The sequence below is a fragment of the Abramis brama genome (genome assembly GCF_963993115.1).
Source record: "Abramis brama genome assembly, chromosome: 12".
In the NCBI taxonomy this organism is placed as follows: Eukaryota; Metazoa; Chordata; class Actinopteri; order Cypriniformes; family Leuciscidae; genus Abramis; species Abramis brama.
Genome location: NC_139974.1, coordinates 18,569,372 through 18,595,577, shown reverse-complemented (window position 1 = coordinate 18,595,577; position 26,206 = coordinate 18,569,372). Strand labels below are relative to the sequence as shown.

The 26,206-nt window shown below is 37.3% G+C and overlaps 1 protein-coding gene and 2 long non-coding RNA genes across 3 annotated transcripts in view; 2 read left to right on the top strand and 1 right to left on the bottom strand.

Moving 5' to 3' along the window:
- The window catches only part of LOC311093859 (oxysterol-binding protein-related protein 7-like), a 156,534-nt gene extending 147,230 nt beyond the window's left edge, over positions 1-9,304 (top strand). Inside the window, exons 21-22 of the mRNA XM_084131482.1 lie at positions 8,033-8,155; positions 8,442-9,304. Coding sequence (XP_083987608.1) covers positions 8,033-8,155; positions 8,442-8,550 — 232 coding nt within the window. The 3' untranslated portion in view covers positions 8,551-9,304. The remainder of the gene's footprint in view (positions 1-8,032; positions 8,156-8,441) is intronic.
- A 5,354-nt stretch (positions 9,305-14,658) lies between these two features.
- Positions 14,659-17,068, bottom strand: LOC311093564. Its single transcript, XR_014608439.1, has 2 exons — positions 15,707-17,068; positions 14,659-15,064 (listed from the first exon to the last, which is right to left on the bottom strand). It is a non-coding gene; the product is annotated as an uncharacterized lncRNA (long non-coding RNA).
- Positions 17,069-17,126: 58 nt separating this feature from the next.
- LOC311093563 lies at positions 17,127-21,329 on the top strand. Its single transcript, XR_014608438.1, has 2 exons — positions 17,127-20,103; positions 20,181-21,329. It is a non-coding gene; the product is annotated as an uncharacterized lncRNA (long non-coding RNA).
- The last annotated feature ends 4,877 nt before the right edge of the window (positions 21,330-26,206 follow it).

Sequence of the window (26,206 nt, the reverse complement as noted above, 5' to 3'; positions counted from 1 at the left end):
ATGAACATTTATTTAAAATAAAAGTTCTTCTTTTGGCAAAATTACATTTCCTTAATAGCCTAAACAGAGGCTTTACTCCCTTCAAGCTTAAATTGTCAATGTTTCATTACATCACTGTTTGAAAACACTCAGAATAATTTTTTGTACCTTTATAAAGGGCATTTTCCCCTAATGTTATTAAATGTATGTTCCATCTTTAATTTCAAATTCTTAAATTTGATATATTCAATTAAAATAATTAGACACTAGGCTGTTACCAATAAAATTAAATAATTTACATTGAAAAATTATAACTGTATTAAATTAAATTATTTTAAATATTTTTGAATATACAAATAAAGGAATGTTGAAAAGAATGATACTTTATGAAACTAGCGTTTTGTCATTCAACGTTGACACTTGCTTGAGAAGTTGAAGTCGTTCTCTATCTCCGTTGCTTCTAGCCACGGTGGTTAAAAATGGTACGGTCCACAATAGGGGTGTCTGAAATCGCTTTACATTAAAATGTTCCTACAGTGAAAATAGGAGTTGACTTGTATTGTAACTGTAATTATATTTTTTCACAATATTAGAAAAATTATCTGCCCCCCCCCAAAACTGATATTTCTGTCCCTTTGGGGGACTGTAATTCGAACTATGGTTTTAGTCACAGAAACCAGCACAAGCGGTTCGTGTAGGAACACAGACTGGCTGTATGACATTCATTTAGCAAAATATCTCAAATGGAGATCACTGAACTCCAGCTTACATGTTTGTCTGTTTTTGATGTTTTCAGATAATCCGCGCTTCTTCAGCAGTGTATAGAGAGAGCGAGACGCATGGTTGCCAGATTGCAAATATTAAGTAAAACTTTGGGTTGAAAATTTGTTCTTTTAACAAAAGCTCTGATTGGGGATTTAAAGGGATACTTCACCTCTGGAAAGATGAATGTGTATTTAAAATAGGTAATTTATGTAGAAGAAATGTGAAGAAATTTTTTAATTTGGAGCTTTCTAGGCTGAGAAAAGCCAGAAAATGTATTTTTGGCTTATGTGGATGAAAGACAACAACTCCCAGAATGCACTTGCTTCGCTGCCCTAGGAGGCCACGCCTACCGGTAAGAGAGCGCAGTTGAAAACAACAAGGTTAGGCTACCAGTGAGTCTCCGTGACGAGTCTGCCTGGGATTTCGGGATCGCCCAAAATGTCCGTGATTTGGCTTTTGCCGTTCTACAGTCGCCATTCATCATGTTTACTGTGGCGAGCAGGACGAGGCTGACGGCTGCGGGAGAACGGCGCGAGGCCGGTGGCGTCATTACTGAGACGCGCCGGTCTCGCATCTCTCACGGAGGAGCGGGAATTTTCTTAGCAGTGTTAAAACGCACATCAACCGATCACTTGTTTAGCGTTCATGTAAACACTACATTCAGATTCACCGATCGGAATGAATTCAGTTAGATTGAAACAAGAGGTGTGCATGTAAACAATGAATGGCGACCGCAGAAAGCAAAAGCCGAATCCCGGACATTTTGAACGATCTCGCCCGCCGGACAAGTCCGGGAAAAGGAGGATGGTAACCCCTACTACTCAGCTTTCTCCTACTACTCAGCTTTCTCGTACTATTCAGCTTTCTCCACAGAACAAGAGCCTGCTAGCTTAGCTTCCAAAGAAAGACGGCTGACTGTGTGTACATTCTGTGAGTGAGATCCCACCTTCTATGGGCGGGTTGAAAATATGAGGAACAACGCCTTCTACTGGCTGTAGTCTTTAGCCTCTGGCCAGAAAATCCTCCGATGACGCAAAATGACGACAAAAAATACATAAATCTCTCCTCTCAGGGGGAAATGAGGGTGGAAAGAACGGTAATTCGATAATACTACAGGTTTTCTACTAATACAAAGCTTAATGCTAAATCCTGAAGTATCCCTTTAAATTCTTGAAATCTGGCAACCACAAGCATGAAATCTTTCATAATGATAATTTCATTATCTTTTATGAATCTTTCATAAAAGTTGATAATTTCTCGTAGCAGCTTGTTAAAAACAGTATGTAATACAAAAACAAAGAGAGGTTTTAGTAATATTTATTTTTTAACTACATTTTAGTTGCGTCTTTTTTCGTCAACGATATTGCATGTTGATATAGTCACAGTTATCGTTTAATGACGATGGTGTCGTCTCGTTATCGTCTCGTCTTAGTCATGGAAGAAAAGGTCGTCAACGAATATTTTTCGTCATAGATTTCTATGGAGCTCATAATATGACAAAACGATTTGAATTTGAATTGTGTAAATTTGAATTATTTGCAAGTGTAATCTAACAAAATTGAATTTTAGGTGGTAGTTTAAATAGTTCTGAATTTGATTTTTTTTAAACGAATATTGAACATTTGAAATTTAACAAATTGAAATGTTTTTATGGCTGAATTTTATAGACATGTATTTTCAAACAGCTATTTTTTTGTTCTGAATTCGTATACTGCAAATATTCAGTTTAAAAAAATACAGATTCAAGTTTTCAAGATGAAGAAATTCGGAACTTCAAATTCAGTTTTCTAAAATTCAAGTTCAAAAATTCAAGTTCAAAAATTCAGATCTTACAGAAAGTAGGTCACAGGTCATCCACAGGGAAGAGTAAAGGATCTCAGATAAGTCGAACAGAGCATTTTGGCTGCACTGCAGTAGTTTTCTGCCGCAAACGCGGTGGTGGTTCAAGAGAATCCGAATCTTTCGTTCAGTCGTTTTTTATTTAATATTAAGAGTAGAAAAATGAGAAAACCGCTTGAGTAGGCCTATTAGATTTCTAATATTCTAGTAATAATAGTCCGCTGCAGCAGTTGCACGGAGCTTACAAAACGCGTGTATTGCAACTATAGGCTACATTTAATTTTCTCATCAAACAACTAGACTAACGAATGGCTCGGTACAACAGAAGAGCCTAGAAAGGGCTTTTTCTCCGTGTAGACCAGCAGTAGGTCTGAATTTGCTATAACCTATAGGCTAGCCTATTTTCCGGACTGTAGCCTATCTAAGTCACGTTTTATCATGAAACACGCTGTGATTTATTCCAAAGTGACTCAGGCATATATAATGCAACGTTATAACGTTAAATAATCTAAATGTCGACTTTCAAAAGTAGGCGCGCCAAGAAGGCTATTCTCTGTATTTTGGTTCATTTTTGGTGAGCGCCAGAAAGATCTAAAGAGACCGAGACGTGCTAAAGCAGCTCATCATGTTGTTTTATTTATTTTTCAATGACATGATATTTTGTAGTCATTTTGAATGTACACAAATAAAAATATACATTTTACTGTTTCGAATGATGTCATATTATCTGTATGACTATAAATCACAGCAGTGGAACAAATCCAAGAGATGGCGCTCGCGCATCGCGCTCTCACACAACATAGTATCAGTTCTGGCGTTGTTTCATATCGCAGACTGTTCATTATAAAAATGAAACACAATCAACCAAACATATAAAAAGTTATTCTGCCTAATTGAATTGGTCTGTTGTACAATATAAAGGGCAAGCTGTGCCGCACACAGTCCTACTTGTTATTCCAAACAATTACCTTGCTGTGAAGACGCTGATTTAGCCTGGACTCGACTGAAGTATGACGCCTTCTTTATATTAATAGTTAGCATCCACATGTTACATTGCAAATATGAAAACTTTTGACTGAATGAGAGATGCGCGACCGTTTCGATTTAAATAAATTTGTTTAGGCTTGGCGTTTAAAATAGGCTAAATGTTGTTTGTAATAAAGGGCACTGTATAGGCTATTTTTATAGTCTATGTAGCCTATATTATTTTATTATACATGGCTACTTATTTTTCATTCTTGTTGTTTTCTGCATTCATTTGTCATACAGTAAGGGAAAGTAAAATAGGCAACACATAGCCTACATGTTAACAGTGTTTATCATGTAAATGTTGTATTTTATTTACAGGTCTTTTACACTATTGCTGAATAGGCTAATATTATTATTATTATTTTTTTTTTTATGACGCGTTTCTCTCTCAACATGATCCGGTGTGACTTGCACTCATGTGCATGCGACTTATTTTCTGGCAAATACGGTCAGTTAAAAAATGTTGCTGTATTATTACAAAATGCATAGAGTGGAGACCATTTGGGCAAAAAAAAAAAAAAAAAAAAAAAACATAGGCTATTGTGTTCATTACCCCCACCCACATTTAGGCTTAATCACTGTTATTATTAGGAAATGTATTTAGGTGTAGACAAAATCAGTTATGTTTATTTATAAATATGAACGTACCTCGCATTTCCCGGACACTAGCCGTTAGTCTACTTCTTTGGCCTATTTTTTTTAGCTGGCCGTTCTCAAAACTGTGTGTAAAAGCTGCGGAGCGCGGAGAGAACGCACAATGGCTTTGCTTTGGAAGTTTTTTGTTTTTTTGGAAGTTTAGTTGCCAGAGAAAATAACACACCGTTTTGTTTAACATCAATTGATACTCAATATTAATTAAATAAATAAATATAATGTCAGAGAATGCACAAAGCGCATCCTTTTGAGATGTAAATTATAATACATTTTAACACACAAGGCCTACATCATAAAACTCAGAAGATTTTGTATTTTAATATATTATATTATAATACAAATAAAAAGGCGTCATACTTCAGTCGAGTCCCAAAATACATGTAGGCATATAGGCTAAATCAGCGTCTTCACAGCAAGGTAAATGTTTGGAATAACAAGTAGGACTGTGTGCGGCACAGCTTGCCCTTTATTTTGTACAACAGACCAATTCAATTAGGCAGAATAACTTTTTATATGTTTGGTTGATTGTGTTTCATTTTTATAATGAACAGTCTGCGATATGAAGCAACGCCAGAACTGATACTATGTTGTGTGAGAGCGCGATGCGCGAGCGCCATCTCTTGGATTTGTTCCACTGCTGTTATTTATAGTCATACAGATAATATGACATCATTCGAAACAGTAAAATGTATATTTTTATTTGTGTACATTCAATAGACAAGCAATTCCCGCACACTATCGTAACTTGCAAAGAAGTAATATTTATTCACACAACGTTTCGGTCACACGACCTTCATCAGGAGTGAATAAATATTACTTCTTTGCAAGTTACGATAGTGTGCGGGAATTGCTTGTCTATTGAAACGATCCACCTGGTCTTATTATCCTACGCACCTATTACCTGCAGGTGTGCGATGGAGCTTGTTTACTATTTGTGTACATTCAAAATGACTACAAAATATCATGTCATTGAAAAATAAATAAAACAACATGATGCGCTGCTTTAGCGCGTCTCGGTCTCTTTAGATCTTTCTGGCGCTCACCAAAAATGAACCAAAATACAGAGAATTGCCTTCTTGGCGCGCCTACTTTTGAAAGTCGACATTTAGATTATTTAACGTTATAACGTTGCATTATATATGCCTGAGTCACTTTGGAATAAATCACAGCGTGTTTCATGATAAAACGTGACTTAGATAGGCTACAGTCCGGAAAATAGGCTAGCCTATAGGTTATAGCAAATTCAGACCAACTGCTGGTCTACACAGAGAAAAAGCCCTTTCTAGGCTCTTCTGTTGTACCGAGCCATTCGTTAGTCTAGTTGTTTGATGAGAAAATTAAATGTAGCCTATAGTTGAAATACTCGCGTTTTGTAAGCTCCGTGCAACTGCTGCAGCGGACTATTATTACTAGAATATTAGAAATCTAATAGGCCTACTCAAGCTGTTTTCTCATTTTTCTACTCTTAATATTAAATAAAAAACGACTGAACGAAAGATACACGGATTCTCTTGAACCACCACCGCGTTTGCGGCAGAAAACTACTGCAGTGCAGCCAAAATGCTCTGTTCGACTTATCTGAGATCCTTTACTCTTCCCTGTGGATGACCTGTGACCTACTTTCTGTAAGATCTGAATTTTTGAACTTGAATTTTTGAACTTAATTTTTAGAAAACTGAATTTGAAGTTCCGAATTTCTTCATCTTGAAAACTTGAATCTGTATTTTTTTAAACTGAATATTTGCAGTATACGAATTCAGAACAAAAAAATAGCTGTTTGAAAATACATGTCTATAAAATTCAGCCATAAAAACATTTCAATTTGTTAAATTTCAAATGTTCAATATTCGTTTAAAAAAAAATCAAATTCAGAACTATTTAAACTACCACCTAAAATTCAATTTTGTTAGATTACACTTGCAAATAATTCAAATTTACACAATTCAAATTCAAATCGTTTTGTCATATTATGAGCTCCATAGATTTCATTAACGAAATGAACACTACAGAAATTGATTATTTTTAGAAAAATGTTTGTTTGTTTATCTGAATAAAAAGTATGAGACAGCTTGTGGGTGAGTAAATGATGAGAGAATTTTAATTTTTGGGTGAAGTATCCCTTTAAGGAATGTGTATGAAGATAAAAATGGTTTAAAAATGAATCGAACTACTGTACTTATTTCAGTTATTACGTTTCTGCATCTTATTTTGATAAACTTTTTCGGAATATTTTAAGGCAAGTTTTAGAGATGGCTATAAAATATATGTATTCATATATACAGATGTGTCTCAAAAAGATTTAATATCATGGAAAAGTGCAATATATTTCATCAGTTATTTAAGAAAGTGAAAATGTAATATATTCTAGACTAATAACATGTAAACCTAAAATGTTTCAAACCTTTTTTTTATGTTAATGTTGATAATTTCGGCCTAAAGATCAAACAAATAAAAAAAAACACCTCTCAAAATATTAGAATATTTAATTTCAAACTTGATAAAATTACCATTCATATAGTATAAATACCGGGTATCTCTCGGTCTAGTTTAGTACTCTCAACCACAATCATAGGTAAGTCTGCCAACTTGACAATTGTCCAGAAGATGATCATTGACACCCTCATAGCATATTCTTGGGAAGTTGACTGGAAGGAAAAAGTGTGGCAGGAAAAGGTGCTCAAGCAACAGGGATGACTGAAGCCTTGAAGATTGTCAAGTGAAACCGATTCAGGAACTTGGGAGAGCTTCATAAGGAGTGGACTGAAGCTGGAGTCAGTGCATCAAGAGGCACCACGCACCATGGGAAATGGGTTACAACTGTCCCATTCATAGTACCAAGCCACTTCTGAAACAGAGACAATGTCAGAAGCTTTTTACCTGGGCTAAAGAGAAAAAGAACTGGGCTGTAGCTCAGTGGTCCAAAGTCCTCTTTTCAGATGAGAGTAAATTTTATATTTTATTTAGATATCAAGGTCCCAGAGTCTGGAGGAAGAGTGGAAAGGCACAGAATCCAACTAGCTTGAAGTCCAGTGTGAAGTTTCCACAGTCAGTGATTATTTGGGGTGCCCATGTCATATGCTGGTGTTGGTCCACTGTGTTTCATCAAGTCCAAAATCAATGCAGTCATCTGCTGACAAACTTTATGGAGATGCAGATTTCATTTTTCAGCAGGATTTAGCACCTGCCCACAGTGCCAAAACTACTACTGGCTGGTTTGCTCGCAATTATATTACTGTGCTTGATTGGCCAGCCATCTCGCCTGACCGGAACCCTGTAGAGAATCTATTGGTCAAGAGTAAATTTCTCATCTTCCTCTTGACATTTCAAGAGGAAGATGAGAAACACCCGACCCAACAATACAGATGAGCTGAAAGCTGCTATCAAAGCAACCTGGGCTTCAATAACGCCTCAGCAGTGCCACAGGCTGATCGCCTCAATGCTACGCCGCATTAATGCAGTAATCCGTGCTAAAGGAGCCCCGACCAAGTATTAAGTGCATAAATGAACACATACTTTTCAGAACTTTTTTTTCTTATATATATATTTTTTTTCTTATTGTATTGTACATCCTTTTTTGATTTATCTTAGTAAATATTTTAATCATTTGAGATACTGGATTATTTTAATGAGCTGTAAGCCATAAACTTTAAAATAAAATAAAATAAAATAAAAGAAGACTTGATCTATTTTAATTTGTTTTTTTATTTACTTTTCCTCAATATATTTTTTTTTTAGATGCACCTGTAAATGTATATTTTCCTTACAGACTTCTTGAACAGGGTAAAGTGGTGGAAGCTGATAAATGTAAGGATGAAATGGAGGAGAAACAGCGTGACCGACGCAAGGCAATGGCCAAAAGGGGTGAAGAGCATGTTCCGCGTTTCTTTATGTGAGTCTCAATATTTATCCCATATTAAGTTTTTTTTTTTTTTGGTTCTAAACTCTCTCCTGGTAAAATACACTGTGATTTATTAATACTAAGGTTTATAATAATGTCAGAGGATCGCATAATATATTAATGGAATATTTAGCAGATAATATACATTTTTTAAAATAGCCATGAACTTCTGCATATTCAGAATGAATCAACACAGATGATTCATCAACTAAATACATTCAGGTGTAATTGTAAATGCCTTAATTAAAACAATGAACAAATATTTCTCTTTCATCAGAAAAACCCTAGATCACGCTGGAAGAGAGGTATGGGTGACAAATGGCACTTACTGGAAGATTCGAGAAAATCCAGGATTTGCCAGCACTGGAAATCTGGAATTGTGGTAGTGATGATATTGGTGAAGTCCTGCGATTTTTGTCCTCCCAGTATTCTGTTAACTCATTAATTTTGGCATAACATTAAGTTTAGTGTATGTATATAATTATATTTTATGTAACACTTGTGAATTTTAGTACAAGACAAAGACTGTTCAAAGGCAATGTAGGAATGGAGTTTTTGTGCCTTTTAATCTAAAGTATGATATTCCTCAAGCCATACATTCCTCCTTTTTACTGATGATTTAAAAATAGGATTGTGTCAATCAAAAATATTTTCCATGTTATGTGACATGTTATATGTCATAAAAATATAGTTATTTCTTTCTTGCTTTTTTTTTTTTTTAAATAAGTCTGATTTTTTTATTTTATTTTTTATTTTTATTTTTATTGAAAAATAAGGTCTAATGCCAAGGAGTATGATATACATAATAGTGGGATTAATTCTTCCCAGACAGTAATGGACTTTGGCATGTTACACTTAACGTACTGATTATGTATTAATGTATTGATCTTAGCTAACTATAGTGATTTAATCCAGAATGTTTTAAGTTTTCTATTTCAATAGACCTGTATGTGTAAATAATGCATGTCTATACTGTTTTGCTGTAAGTTATGCTTTTTTAACTAATAGATTTAAATGTCTGATAGAAAATGTTGTACGATATCTCTGTATAAAATACTTTGTTTCTGAAATTGCTCAATGTAGTTAACAATGAAACAATGTTTCTTTTTGGATTTTTTTTAATTAAACCTACTGAAAATAGTTTGGTGATAAGTGTAATTGAGTTATGTGCAATTTCTTTTGTATGAATGAATTTCCAATCAGATGAGACTTGAATTAATATTAAATTTGAACAAGTTTGCACTGTATATGCTATCCAAAGGAGCATTTAAGCATGCCATTTTTAGAGGTAGATGATGTGATGTCAACAACCTAATAATGTCTCGGGTTACGTATGTAACCCTGGTTCCCTGAAGGGAACAAGATGCAGCGTCTCGTTCCCTTCAGGAAACCAGGGTTCCTATTCAGTCATTCATGTACGTTACGTCGGATTGACGTCATGGGGTCTTGCCTGGGCCCAATCACCTCCAAGTAGTAACTATACGAGCCGATGGACATTGGCCAGTCAGATTTGAATGCCGAGTCACACACACGGACATATGGGTATATATATGACCGGCATACTCACTTCATTCATGTTTTTGCTGAAGAGCCAAGACAGGATCCCGGCCATTCAGTGGTGGTTCAGGTGACAAATGGCAGGGGTGTAGATTTGAAAATCATGCTTTTCCCCATTATTGTTGAATCACAGAAGCTACAGCTGTTACTTTGCCAAGAGATCTCTATTTATTATTTTTATGCATGAGCTCATCTGGAATGTTTGTTCGCCCACATTTATTTATATAGTGCTTTTTACAATACAGAAAGTTTTCGTTCACATGTGTGCTTTCGCCATTTCACACACAGAGCGCACAGACACGCATACAGAGCGCATTGTTTCGCCACACGGAGCTCGTATAAACGCACAGATTTACTCCAAAGCTTTTGGTGGTGTTTTGGAGGAGGTGAAGAGGAGCAGCGACGAAGAGCTGAAAGTAATAGGATTTTCACTATAATTATCAGTTTATTGTAATTTATTTGAGAAATATATTTTATATATTAGTTGGAAAAAGATCACTTCTGGAATGTCTATAGTGAGATGTTTTATTTCCCTGTTTTTGCTATTAGAATTGTTCAAAATAGAGTATTTTGTTAAAATGTTCAAATGTTGTGCTGAAATCGTTTTTGTGTGGTTTGATGGGCAGAACAGTTTTGATATTGAACAGAATTGATAGTATGTAGTGTTTACTCCAAATGGACACCTGGCAAGCAAATGACATAAGGAGTCTTCTATAAGATGCTTATACTTTTCTTGAATAAAAGCTTACAGAAACTAAAATTTGAGGATGATACTCCCAAAAATGTAATCACAACATGGTCAGACATTAAATTTTATCTTTATGGGGTTTTCAGGTCTTTAACATAAAAGTCAGATACATTTTTCCCTAAGTGAAGTTCATTCAAAGAAATCGTGAGTCACTTTCATGTAATTACCTTGTTTTACTCTGTTCCTATGCTACTTTGAGTTATAATGACTCTTGGGTAACAAAGTTTCAAGTGTATAGTTTAAAACAAGATCAGGGTTATGAATGCGGACATTAGGGTTTAAGAGCTTCAGGCATTTGTATTTGGGTATGTAATTTTCAGAAAATGCTCTAAAATAGGGGCGCTGGTAACTGCTTTAACCTTTTACGTACAAAAATCGCAGACGGCCCCAGATTATTGATGTTTAAAATTCACTGCACTTTAAAACATCACACTCTTACATGTTCAGGACAAACTGGGTATCATTAGAAAGATTAAAGACTCCAACTTAGATATTTGACCACTGCTTATGATAAAAACTAGGTTGCAATGACAACACTTTCTTCATTTATGTCAGGAGTACAAAATATTCTATTCCATAATCTAATTTGTTTAAAAAATTCACATAAGGTCTCAAGAATATGCTTGTATTTTGTTTTCTATAAAGACTTCAATTAATAGATGGATTCATGTACAATGGGATCAAAGTGGTGTAGATAAGCAAGCCATGTGATGCCAGAATAATGGCTGAATACAAACAAAAGAATATCGATTAAGTCTCATATGTTTTTTTGTTTTTTTTTAATGTTTGAGCTTATATATCTCCAGATTAATAACAGTCTGCATAATTCTGAGTATTGAACTATAAACTCTCAGGTGTTGGCTTTCTAAATATACGTTGGTTACGTGTCTATTCAGAATGACTAATGAGCAGCAACCTTTTTAATTTGGGTCATTTATGTCCCACTTGCATAAATGGGTGTGCAGTAAGGGGTTAAAGCTGTATTTTGTTGTTTTATTAACAGAGAGAAGATGGTCACTTTAAGAGTGAATGCACAGAACGAATATACTGACACATACAGATAACAGCTCGCAAGTCACAATTTTCTCATCATCTTCAACATTTAAAATCGCTTGAATGTGTAAATTGGCAAGACAAAACACGTGCAAATGATATACTTTCACTCGATGATGGTTAAACTTAGCAATTCATCCGTGAATCACATGCGTGCCGAACTGTGGGGCCTGGTCCGTATGGATCATGAATCAACTGCGATCTGTTGCACCCCTAATGCATGGCATGATTAAACAAAGCTACCATTAGGGAAAGTAATATTAGTCTTACTCCAATTAAGTGCATACAGATCTAAGAGGACTAGATAAGGTACTTTTAGAAATTAGCAAGTATAAGTGGCTATCTAAATAGATTAGTCAATTATCCCCGTCTAATGACCAAGACTGACAAGTTTGTGACCATGTGATCCGCGTACATGGCCGGTGTTGTGCCGAATTATGTGACCTTAGTAGGTTCTGTGACAGTAGGGTTATGGCAATACATATAGGGTACATAATTTGGTATGTCACAGAATTCTGTATAACACCGGCTTGAGACTCTGACGACATTGGAATCTGAATGAATGAGTACAGTCTAAATTAAAGAGTTGAATAGGATAATCAGATTAAATCTAGTTAAATTATTATATACATTACCAATATTCAATTGGCATTCCAGCCTAAATTTGAGGTTGTGATAAAATGGAGTCAGATAAGAGTTGATTGGAATTAAATTACTTTGTGCACCAAAAACATAAAAAGTGCAAGAAACCTTCAACCACACCACAAAATACCATCTTTGGGCCAATTTGGTGGACCTTACAAAACGATACAAGGTTTAAATTAATGATTTGATGGTTTGTTCAGATCATGGTCTAAGAAACTGCATATATTTATCAAAACTTCATTCTCTTTAAAGTCATTCAGTACTTTCTTAACTTTGTAAGTGTGTGTGTGTGTGTGTGTGTGTGTGTAATGTGTTAGATTCTTTATTAGAATAGTCGGTAAAACTTTACAATAACAGTACATGAATAATCATGAAATAATACCTGAATTAATAGTTCCTTCTACATGAACTCATGATTAGTGAAGATATTAACCAATCATGAACCAATGAAGAGCTATCCTTAACTATGACAGGAGTTATAAGGATTCTTACATGAATGACAGCAGCCTTAACTGCATGTTACATGTTTGATAATTAATACATTAATTAACATTTAGGGGTAAACTAAATTAATCAGGCTCCATAAGAAGGAATAAGAAATATTTTGACTTTGAAATACTTAAACTAATTTAAATAGTTTATTACTGTCATAATTTAAACTATTGGCATCCACAGCTTCACCATTATACTTTACTGAAAGGCACAGGTTTAGTTTGCCAATATTTTTACTAATTTTCCTTATCAAACATAGAAAATTGTCACGATCCACACACGGGAAACAGGGGTAAGATCCAAAAGCAGCAATGGGTAATCCGTAAATCGTAAACCAGTCCAGGCAAGGGTCAAAACCATATAAGCAATCCAATAAACAAGAACAATACAGGAACAGGCAAGAAACAGTAACACAGAAGTGGTGTAACGAATAACAAGGACTCCGTAACAAACACTAAACAGGCAGGGTATTTATACACACAGAAACTAACAATCATGATGGGGAACAGCTGGGTGCAATGAACAGTGATGAGTGCAGACAAGGGGCACGTTCAAGTTCAAAACGGTGCGCAACGTTTTGCTACGGTTTCCGGGTTGAACATCGTAGCTGTGTCCCAAAGTGAAGGCTGCATCCTTCGAAGGACTGAAGACTTCAAGGATGCAGCCTATGCGTCCTCCGAAGGACGTACCGTGTAGCCTCCGTAGGATTTCCTAATTGCGCAGCCAGGTGTTCCCGATTACCGCTCCAGGCGCCAAACAACGGTGCGAGAGTATGCTGCTATCCTGATAATTCATTTGATATGCTATGGAGCCAGAATTGGCTATTGTCATTTTTATGTTTTATATTTTACTGGAGGACATGGTATTAAGGATGTTTCAGGTCATACTTTCGGCTTAGCCGAAGATTCAAATGTTCATTTATATCTTACATTGATGCGATTTTGTGGGCTAGTGTATTCTTTTTATTATGCACATAAATTGACCATGGTAAATATATTTACACAGGTTTTCAACCCCATTTGAATATAAAACCCAGTTGAATATAAAAAGTCCAGTACGAATGTTACTCCCGCTCGTCATCGGCAGCTGTCAGTCACTGTTGCTAGGCGACAAGAACAATCCTCCGTAGGCTAGACCAGTCCGAGCGCTTCAGGTGCGCCCTTTGAAATGGGACGGAGCTGTAGTTAGCAACAATTTGTTAATATTATTGTGACAATAGGCCTACATTTTGTTACTTTAATTTTCAAAATAACCAGTGGTGGTATGTAAGGAACTACATCGTTAATACTCGAAGTAATTTTCCCACACGGGACAGCAACACTACAAAATTGTTATTTTACATATGATGCATTGTTTTACATTAAACTACACAAAAGTATATAGTTTAAATGTACCAACCTTGAAAATATTCAGAAGTAAAATGCAACATGCGGTAATAGAAATGCAAAACATCATAAAAACCCTGACAAGGTTTTTTTTTCCTGCAGAATTCCTTTGCTTTGATGCCTTAAGTACATTAGAGTATGCAAGATAATGAAAAAAAAAAAAAAAAAAAAAAAAATTGCTTAACTAAGGGTTAAAATATATGAATAGTAGTTTTTCACCAATGCGGTATTAGTGGCTATTAAAAGTACTTTAGTGTAATAAAGTATCTCAATATTTATTCCATGAGTCAGCCCTGCAAACCTGTTGGTAGACGTGGATAGTGTAGATATGCAGTCAAACACTCTGGAGACCATCCCAGATGATGTCCCACCAGCAGGAGGCCTTACCAGGGTCTCTATTGTGGAGCCCATCCCGGTCCAGCAGCACACCAGGGTCTCCCACTCAGCTGAATAAAAGTCTACCTCATTTTTTCTTATTTTATGCACTGTAAATTTAAATGTTTATGTTGATTTTGATATGTTTAACGTATGTTGTAAATAGTTGGGGGAAAAAAAGGTATAGAAGAATTTGTTTCATGTAGAAATTATGACTGTCATTACAAAAATAAACAATGTCCAGAGCAATGAATTCTCTTTTATTTACACATTTAAAGTTGCATAAAAATAAATAAATGTACAGATTTTTTTTCCTTTTAAAAAATATAGGTGAAAAAAAGTTAAACAAGAAGGGAAAACAGCCTGTCCATCCTCTCCCTACTCTCCTGTGCTCTCCTCAAGTCCAAAAACTCGTCCTCTCTGTCTCGCCTTCTTCGTGGTGCTGGTGCTGCCCCTGGCTCCTCCTCTTCTTGGTCACACACTGCTGAACTCGGCCCTGGTCTGTCCTCAGGGTTTGAGGCAATGAGGACAGGGGGTTGGTGCAATGCCTATGTCCCAACACCTCATCCATGAGGACAAACCAGGGCCAAGTTTCAGCAGTGGGTTTCCCACTCACACCCTCTCCTGTCCCAGGACACGTGCAATCTAAGGCAGAGCAAAAAATAACCATGGCTTGTCAACAGCACCAGCACAATATATTTCAGCAAAGATGTGTTTATTAATTTTCTTATATATATAAAATATATAAAAATGGGTCTGGGGAATGTAACTCCCATACAGCCACAAAATAATATTATTTTGTGCCTGTATGGGAGTTACATTCCCCAGACCCATTTTTCCCAAATTGTTCTAAAAAAGCAGAAAAGGGTACTTAACACAGGGGTGCAATCTTAAGTGCATTGTTAACACTGCAAAATATGACACATCAAGACATGCAAAATATACTTAATATTTCTGTATACTCAAATTTAGTTAAAAACACATAGCTTGCATGACAGCACTACAAAAACACATAAAAGTGAAACCCCATTGCCTTATCTACTGCTTTTATTATTGTTTTAGGCTTTATAGGGTGAGTGATATTTCTTATAATACACAAGTGAGATAGACTAGTTCAAATGTTACAAATAGGTCGTTAAACTAATAACGTTATTACCACAAGTTTTGCCTAAAACTACCTGACAAATGAAGCCATGCAATAGTGACTAAGGAGTTAAGATGAAGTTTATAATAAACTTTAACTCTGGTTTCGCTACCTATTTGAGTAAATGAAAACATAATACTTACATTTAAATGTGAATTTGCTGTCCACCATCGAACTCTAGTCTCGGCCGCCTTTAAAAATAAATAAATAAATCCTGTCGTCAACGGCGCGCAATGACTTATGGGGTAGAATAGGCCGCTAAGTGTCCATTTATGTATCCTTCCTTTCAGGGGGAAATGAAGGGCGCATTTGGCGTCGCTTTTGAATCAGGGTAGCCTTCGTCACGGCGTGATGACGCAACCGTCCTTCGAATACGGCCTTCGGAGGATGCAGAACTGAATTGGGACAGCCTTCATTGCGCCGCGGTGACGCAATCGGCCTTCAAATGCGACCTTCCAAGGATGCAGCCTTTGAATTGGGACGTGCTTCGTCGCGCCGCTGTGACGTTCGTCGCGCCGCGGTGACGCAATCGGCCTTCAAATACGGCCATCCGGCCTTCAAATACGGCCTTCGAAGGACGCAGCCTTCACTTTGGGACACAGCTCATGTTTCCTGGAAACGGCGTGCACCGGTGTGCAATGGGGTTTGAGATACATTTTCTCTTGTTTGGTGGGTGTGTCAGAACTGCAGTCCAATCAGCAGCAACATGTATATAAAGCACGCGGTATTAAAGTGAACTCGCACAATGGGTTCAAGGAAAGTAATTTACAAATGTGTTCGATGCAGCTCCACTGTCTATGTGCAGCTCGGTATACACAACAACTGAGGATATTAGAAGACATGTTTGTCATAAGTTTTATTGTAAAAATATAGGATATCAACATAGTGATGTAGTTGTTTATATTTTTAGCTTCATTGCGTGTATGACATTTGGTATAGAAATAAACAATGGTAATTAAGTGCTTTTCCTAAAAACGAGAAAGAAAATACAGGGTATTAAAACAGTATGAACTACAAATAAAGTCAGTATGTGAGGCTAAAAAGATGTGTTTTAGTCTGAATTAGGTAAGATGTGTGCTTCAGTTTCAGCAATCCCTTCACTCGATTGGGATGTTCTCTTTTGTTCTGGGCGGCAAGTGCAGTAACTGTAACATCGGGCATATTTTGTAGTATTAAACACATATTTATACCGATTTCATCAGGCTCCGAAAATTCTTCACAAAGAACACAAAGAATGGCCTTCTCAGCTGCCATAGTTGCAACTCTTGTGTCATCAGAACAGTGTGTTCAACGCATCACCGTTTCTGTTTAAAAAACGTTGTGCAACGTTTTGTCGGGGCTGAACGCAACCAAGGATTGTGTGGAATGCAGTTCCTAATGTGAATGACACCGTGGGGGAAAGGGACATCTAGTGGTTACCCAGGGAACACAAACCAGACACTGTGACAGAAAATACTAAATTCACTAATAATTTTTCTTAAAAGGCCTCAATCTGTTTTGTGATATTCTCTTTCCCATCAAACTAAACCTACTGTGACTTACAACACTTCCTAAGTGTAGTGAAGTTGTGTGATGTCAGTACAATTTGGTAGGTGGCCAATGAGCATTCGCCCATTGGGGCATATAAACCGTTCATTCATGCCTCCTGGTGTGTGTCATGGTTGAAAGCCCGCCCCTTCCTGTCGCAACTATGGATTGAGTGTGCCGTTGGGTGGCTGAGGGTTTGTGCGCGTGGGTGGCTGCTTACTCCCAGGTAGGCTTGGTACCATCTTGGGGCGTAGTGGGAAGTTTTATTTTTGTCCTGACTTGGGTTGTGACAATTTGTTTCAGTACGGTGTGCCTTCAGGGCTTCCATCGGTGTGGCATTGCAGCTTAACTGATCGGAACACCACCTGTTGCAATCAACAAGGCTGTTACATGATTCTCTTACGGTATATGTTGAAGTGTAACGATCGTATTCTCTGGTAGGTAAACTGGGATAGTACTTTATTGTATTATCAGGTGGGTAACTGGTCGATAACTTTGTTAGTCGTAACCCTTGTTTATTGTTTTGAAGATCTTCACGGATGCTAAAGTGGGTTAAGTGAGCAGTCGCATTAAACAGCGCGCGCGCGCTCTCTCTCTCCGCCACTCGCTCTTTAAAGCCACGCTGCTGCTTTCTACACACCATTACATTTAAGTCAAACATGTTTATGCGGGCTTGAAAGATTATTTTTTTTGTTATTTGATTCTGAGTGATTGTGTTTGCTTGGAATTATTTTTAGGTGTAATGTTATTACTGTTAACGTTGTATTTGGTGTAAGTTTCTGCCGCGGTCACAGTAGATCTGTTTGTTTCTCTTGAATGTGAATGTGTTTTTTTTTCTTTAATGTGAATGTGAGTGTTTAGAGTATTTATATTTTGGGATGCATTGTAAATTGTTTATTTTCTTGTTGGTTTCCGTCATGTTAGAGTCAACAAATTGACTTTGAATGTTTCTGTTTTCTTTGTTTATTTAAATTTAGTTTGATTATCTATTTTTCTTTTTTTCTTTAGGAGCTGAGGACTTCCAGGAGCGGGCTGGTTGTCGGTTTCACCGCAGGTTTTGCTTCACTAAGAGTGTTATTGCAGTTTCATTGCCGTGTCACTACCATTGGTTATTTGCAGTGAATTTGGTGGGTGTACGTTGGGTTGGCGTGCTTCTTATGGTAGACCTGCTGCCAGCACACTAGCCTGCTCCTGACCGGAAGCCTCAGCCCCTGTGAAAGTTTATTGTGAATCTTGTGATGGTTTATTGTGAATCTTGTGATGGTTTATTGTGAATCTTGTGATGGTTTATTGTGAATCTTGTGAGGGTTTATTGTGAATCTTGTGAGGGTTTATTGTGAACCTTGAAGGTTTAATTTTGTCGCTTTGTCCAATTCAATCATGACCCATGTGAACTACTGATTTTAAATTATTGATCAACTTTTAGCTTTAAATAAACATTTTTGCACGGAAGCCCATGCCTCTTGCCTTTTCTAGGTGGAACGTATTTGTGTGCTTTATTTGGGTTGTTTTCCCCGTTAACCTGGGGTGGCGTAGTCGCTAAAATTGAGCCACTTGCTACATGTGGCGCAGTCGGCAGGATCCACAGGATTTTTTGGCAGAGGCGTGGGACCGTATAGTAGTTTGTTTTGTAATTGTGTTTTTTTCTTTTTTTTTTCTCTTTTGTAGGAATAAAGCAGCAGCGTGTGCTCTGGAGACGGTAGTTTCTGGTTTGACTCCCTTCGGTGACGTCCCTTGGGGTTGGGTATAAAATATATATATTTTATAATAATGGAGGGAGAATTACAGGAACTTAAAGAGCTGGTGGCTCAACTTCGAGCTGATAACGAGAGATTGCGACGGGAGGGGGCGTCTGAGTTGCAGGGGGCTAGTGTTGCTGGACCTAGCACCTCTGCCACAGGCCTTTCCTCCATACCTCCACCATTGACTGGTACTAGGAGGTGCCCAAGTTAGTGCATATAGCCGTCAAGGCAGAGAACTTGTGTATCACTCGTTTCTCGTTGTATAGCCGTTATGGCAAGAGCACTTGTAACCAGTGTTTCTCGTTGTATAGCCGTTATGGCAAGAGCACTTGTAATCAGTGTTTCTTATTATGTAGCCGTTAAGGCAGAGAACTTGTGTATCACTCGTTTCTCGTTGTATAGCCGTTATGGCAAGAGCACTTGTAACCAGTGTTTCTCGTTGTATAGCCGTTATGGCAAGAGCACTTGTAATCAGTGTTTCTCATTATGTAGCCGTCAAGGCAGAGAACTTGTGTATCACTCGTTTCTCGTTGTATAGCCGTTATGGCAAGAGCACTCGTAATCAGTGTTTCTTATTATGTAGCCGTCAAGGCAGAGAACTTGTGTATCACTCGTTTCTCGTTGTATAGCCGTTATGGCAAGAGCACTCGTAATCAGTGTTTCTCATTATGTAGCCGTCAAGGCAGAGAACTTGTGTATCTCGTTGTAGAGCCGTCATGGCAATAGCACTTGTAACCAGTGTTTCTTATTGTGTAGCCGTCAAGGCAGAGAACTTGTGTATCACTCGTTTCTCGGTGTGCAGCCGTCATGGCAGAGAACTTGTGTGCCACTTGTTTCTTGGTATGAGTGTCAGTTAGTCTGAATGATTTGAGTATGATGACGCCGATCCATTGTTCTCTGTATTCTCAGATTTTAGGTGCGGTGAAGCATATCCATTGCCTTTTTGTAAATGATTTTAAGTGTTGTCGCTATGGTGGTTTGTTTAATTTTGTCTCTACCTACTTTAGGCCCTGGAGTTGAGTGGCAAGGGTTTGCTTATCGTCGGGGCGACGACACAAAAGTAAGGGGTAGAATGTAGTGAAGTTGTGTGATGTCAGTACAATTTGGTAGGTGGCCAATGAGCATTCGCCCATTGGGGCATATAAACCGTTCATTCATGCCTCCTGGTGTGTGTCATGGTTGAAAGCCCGCCCCTTCCTGTCGCAACTATGGATTGAGTGTGCCGTTGGGTGGCTGAGGGTTTGTGCGCGTGGGTGGCTGCTTACTCCCAGGTAGGCTTGGTACCATCTTGGGGCGTAGTGGGAAGTTTTATTTTTGTCCTGACTTGGGTTGTGACAATTTGTTTCAGTACGGTGTGCCTTCAGGGCTTCCATCGGTGTGGCATTGCAGCTTAACTGATCGGAACACCACCTGTTGCAATCAACAAGGCTGTTACATGATTCTCTTACGGTATATGTTGAAGTGTAACGATCGTATTCTCTGGTAGGTAAACTGGGATAGTACTTTATTGTATTATCAGGTGGGTAACTGGTCGATAACTTTGTTAGTCGTAACCCTTGTTTATTGTTTTGAAGATCTTCACGGATGCTAAAGTGGGTTAAGTGAGCAGTCGCATTAAACAGCGCGCGCGCGCTCTCTCTCTCCGCCACTCGCTCTTTAAAGCCACGCTGCTGCTTTCTACACACCATTACATTTAAGTCAAACATGTTTATGCGGGCTTGAAAGATTATTTTTTTTGTTATTTGATTCTGAGTGATTGTGTTTGCTTGGAATTATTTTTAGGTGTAATGTTATTACTGTTAACGTTGTATTTGGTGTAAGTTTCTGCCGCGGTCACAGTAGATCTGTTTGTTTCTCTTGAATGTGAATGTGTTTTTTTTTCTTTAATGTGAATGTGAGTGTTTAGAGTATTTATATTTTGGGATGCATTGTAAATTGTTTATTTTCTTGTTGGTTTCCGTCATGTTAGAGTCAACAAATTGACTTTGAATGTTTCTGTTTTCTTTGTTTATTTAAATTTAGTTTGATTATCTATTTTTCTTTTTTTCTTTAGGAGCTGAGGACTTCCAGGAGCGGGCTGGTTGTCGGTTTCACCGCAGGTTTTGCTTCACTAAGAGTGTTATTGCAGTTTCATTGCCGTGTCACTACCATTGGTTATTTGCAGTGAATTTGGTGGGTGTACGTTGGGTTGGCGTGCTTCTTATGGTAGACCTGCTGCCAGCACACTAGCCTGCTCCTGACCGGAAGCCTCAGCCCCTGTGAAAGTTTATTGTGAATCTTGTGATGGTTTATTGTGAATCTTGTGATGGTTTATTGTGAATCTTGTGATGGTTTATTGTGAATCTTGTGAGGGTTTATTGTGAATCTTGTGAGGGTTTATTGTGAACCTTGAAGGTTTAATTTTGTCGCTTTGTCCAATTCAATCATGACCCATGTGAACTACTGATTTTAAATTATTGATCAACTTTTAGCTTTAAATAAACATTTTTGCACGGAAGCCCATGCCTCTTGCCTTTTCTAGGTGGAACGTATTTGTGTGCTTTATTTGGGTTGTTTTCCCCGTTAACCTGGGGTGGCGTAGTCGCTAAAATTGAGCCACTTGCTACATAAGGAATCGATTACCAAAAAATAACTATAGTCAAGTCACTTTTATTTATGATACCTGTATCTTACAATACAGATTGTTTCAAAGCAGCTTTGCAGTGATAACAGAAAAATATTACAACAAAGATTGTTTTGGATGTACAGCAGCTCTAGAATAAAATCATTGTCCAGTTTAAGTAAGTTCAGCATTGATTCATTTCCATTGGAAAAATCATTAATTATCTGGAGAAAACAGTGATGCCATCATCCAGCTCATTTAAGTTCTCCTACAATGTTGAAAAGCAGGCAGATCAAAAATATTAAGAATAAGTGTTCTTAATATAATTTCCCCGGATATTAAACAGGAAACATGACAATAAGGTTAACCCCCTGGGGCTGGCGGTATCCCCGGCGAGATCACCTTGCTTTTTTTCTTATCAGTGCAAAAGAGACTCAAGTTTTATGCATCATTCAAAGCTGTTAAATGTCTACTTTTATTTGTGTACACTCATAATAAAAACAAAATGTTCTGCTTTTCAAAAATAAAGAAACAAACATGATGCGCGTTCTGCTGTCTCTCTCAGTGTTGAGTTCATTCTGAAACGCGACAGAAAATGAACTGTAAGGGACTGTTTTTTATTTAAGGGGCTACCGGATAAGTTTTGAGATCTATAGTCAAAATAGACTTGACCCTCCCTTCGCCAGCAAAAAAAATGTTCTATGACCCTCCAAAATGATTGTGAAAAAAGGCATGACCCTCCCCGATAATTTATTGATTACTTCTGTACTGGTTTGCGCTTGGCAAAGATGTTCAGATAGCCATTGTTTTTTTACAACCATGACAAACGACTTAACCTCTGCTTTCTCATCTTACACATCACACATAGTACGCGTGCGATACAGTTTTGTAAACTCCTTTACTTGTGTTTGTTTTCAGACATGATAACAGTCGTTTTATACTTGTGCTTATGCGATATCACGATTTTTGATCGTGGATGATTGAATGTCTCCACGCTTTTGAAGAAATATGGTAGTATCGTGCCACAGTGCACATTCTATCAGCTGCAGTTCTGGTGCCTCAGTCCTAATAGCCTACTGTAAAACTTGACATACATTCACATCACATGTTAATGCAGCAGTAGAGTTACACTCACAAGACACTGCACTTATTCGCAATCCCAAAAGTTCATTATTTGCTTGTGCTTTAAAGCTTTGCTGGGTAAACATTTCATTGGCGTTCTGTTCTGACATGATGCACTTTTTCTGAGCGCGCACAATGTAAAACAGCACCAAACTGGACAGACCCATCTGCTAGCGATGGGTGGCCGAGACTGAGAGAGCTAGCATGAGAGCTACATGGAAAAATATGCACCAAACAAGCCACTTTGAAATTTTGCTGTTTTCATGAAAAGGTGGGTGACCCTCCCCCTAAACTAAAAAAAGTTGGATGACCCTCCCCTCAACAAAAAATAAAAAGACATGAAAAGACTATTTTCCTCCAGTGGTCCATTTCATAAATACTGAACGGTCCCTAACTCAGCGAATACTTGCCACCCATACGTGAGAGATTTGTTTTTAGAAAGCTTGAAGTGTCTATTTTTAAATGATGTAAATCATATCAAAAACAAATATTCTCTCTTTAAGTAATCCGTATGAAAGCCCACTGAAGCTAAGTATGTATGGCTGCCGTCGCATCATCCAGGTGGATGCTGCACATTGGTGGTGGTTGAGGAGATTGCCCCTTCCATATGTAAAGTGCTTTGAGTACCTAGAAAAGCGCTATATAAATATAACGAATTACTATTATTATTACAGTTTCTAAAGCGTATCCTCATTATCTCTGTGACCACGCGCGCACAAGCGATTCACATGCAAATAGTCCACACAAAGGAGCGCAAACCTGTAAACGCCCTGATTACCTCAAAACAAAGAATCAGACTTCATCAGTCCTCAACTTTTCATCGAGTTTGGAAGACACTTTTACCTCAGAAGAAGAAGAATGCGATTTGAATATAAGATTTTAAAGGTAAGAAATGTATTTATCACTTTTAATAGTAAGCGTGTTATTGTTGCATAAACTTCACATTGTACTAGTTAAACTGAGGGTTGTTCCATAAAACAAGATTAGAATACAAGCCAGGCTTATTTTGGTTAGACAGACTTATTGTCGATTGATTCTGTTTCATAAAGCAAGCTTAAAATAGTTAAAACTCAGTTACTCTGGCAACTTATGCTGGGAAACTAACCTGGTCCAGGGCAGGCTAACTGTCAGGCTAAGCCTCTCTCATACCATTATTTGACTTTATTAACCACTATCAGTCCAAAAATAAACATACAGTACAGAGAATCAACTTAAATAAGGCTACAAATGAGACAATGTAGACCTATAAATGTGTTAAATTATATTTTATATGAAATGATTGTTTATATATATATATATATATATATATATATATATATATATAATACAGTATATTATATATATTATATGAAAAAATATAAAAAATACATATTTACATTATTATATTTTATATGAAATATATATATATATATATATATATATATATATATATATATATATATATATGTATATATATATATATATACAGTGAGGAAAATAAGTATTTGAACACCCTGCTATTTTGCAAGTTCTCCCACTTGGAAATCATGGAGGGGTCTGAAATTGTCATCGTAGGTGCATGTCCACTGTGAGAGACATAATCTAAAAAAAAAAAAATCCAGAAATCACAATGTATGATTTTTTAACTATTTATTTGTATGATACAGCTGCAAATAAGTATTTGAACACCTGTCTATCAGCTAGAATTCTGACCCTCAAAGACCTGTTAGTCTGCCTTTAAAATGTCCACCTCCACTCAGTGGCGGATGCAGAACGTGACAGATGGGTGGGCCTGGATTAAGTCGAGGTGGGCCTGAATCTATGGGTGTTCCGAAATCAAGGCTGGGTTTCCCGATAACGGTTGTCTCTTAGTGCGCTACGAGGGGTCACGCTAAGGGGGTCGCACACCGCACGCGCAGCTCAGCGCTGCGCCACGTCTAGGACAACTCTCACCTGAAAATCCGATAACATCAGCAATTTTCTGATTTCTGTAAATAAATATAAAACTAAATGTATATTGCAGCACAGGGTGAAGTCCGTATATACATTACCTACGACTTGAGACACATAAATGTAAATTTAATATAAAACTATGTAAATGGCGCTCTGTGGCGTGGCAGGATTTTGAACACGGTCCTGGGCTGCGTTTCCCAAAAGCATTGTAAGCCTAAGTTGATCGTAAAAACGATCGTACGACTGATCTTAATATTATGGTCTGTTTCCCAAAAGCATCGTAGCTTAAGTAGCACTTGAAAATCTTCGTAGATCTACGAGTGCTCTGGAGTAATCGTACATCCCCAAGTGCATTGTAAAAAGACAGATTTATGAGGACACCTGCAGGACAACCAGCAGATTACACCTTTAACTTTATTCAAATGCAATGTGATTATAATATAAGGTTTTGATTGTACTTTATTGTACACTTTGTTACTCTTTTTTTGTTGTTGGTTAAATTAATGTATAAATTAAATAATTAAAAAGGTCAGAAAACAAAACAAAAAAATAGAAATAATTTAATCTAATCATTTTAATCAAAATTAAATGAATGAACAAAAAAATAAATAAAAAAATCATTTAAATCTGTTAAATTACATCTTTGTTTCGCTCTTTCTCCTCTAAAATGACATTAATTTCATCTTTTTGAAAGGTATCTTTTCTTTTTTTTTTCTTTTTTTTTTTTTCAGCCATTTTGTCAGTGCCTCCGCCTGTAGGTGCATTATATAGACTTGTCTTGATTGCTAATCCACAACATATGACAATTATTAGGTTAAACGTTCAGAATACGATTCCATATAAGGTTATATTTCAGCACTTCACAAATGGACAGCGACTCTTAAGTAGCACGTAGCCTAGAGCGCGTTCTCGCGCGTTCATGTTAAGTTCATTTTTGGGAAACGCTCGTGGAATTGCTGCGAGCGTTCGTAACCTTGCACGTAGAAAGCGCTCTTAAGAGCTAAGATACATCGTTACCCTGAGCCGTTGCTGGGCGCCGCGGACAGACGCCGAAAAAGCGTTAAACTTTAACTTTATCTCATAGAGAATAATGTGTTCGAATTTAAAAGACTTGGCGCGGCGCGGCGCTGAGGGGGTCGCACACCTAAAGCGCCACGTCTTTAGGAAGCTGCTTAAGATATACCTTCTACGTGCGACGTTACCAGGTGCTGTCCGTGGCGATGGTGCTGAATTGGTTGATATCGATGGCTCGAGAATCAATTATTCTTTCGTGCAGGGGCTGTTTATGTGAGAAAGCGGTGTTCTTTATAAAAGAAGCGCTTCAGAAATAGTTGAAATTGCATTTATTAGGACTCATGGGATATTATAAAAAATAATCCAAACTATAATAGCCTATAATAGCCTAGCCTACATATTTTTAAATTGTATCATATATTGCTGCCATAATAACCATTTCAAATTTGTATGTGCTTTCGTCTCTTTCCCATGTTTGTTCGCTGAGGTGGAGCTGCGATGAAATAGTGTTCTTGGAAATACTTTCCAGCATTTCAGTAATAATAAAAGTGTACTTCTTACGTACGGTGCTCTGCAGTGATCAAAAAGGATTTTAACAATGTATTTTGAATTTCTTCTTGTAAACTCAGAGATGTGGATTCAGACGGCAATTAAATAACCACACGACCTGTTTGTCAAAAAACAGTAGGTACTAATTTGGCCAG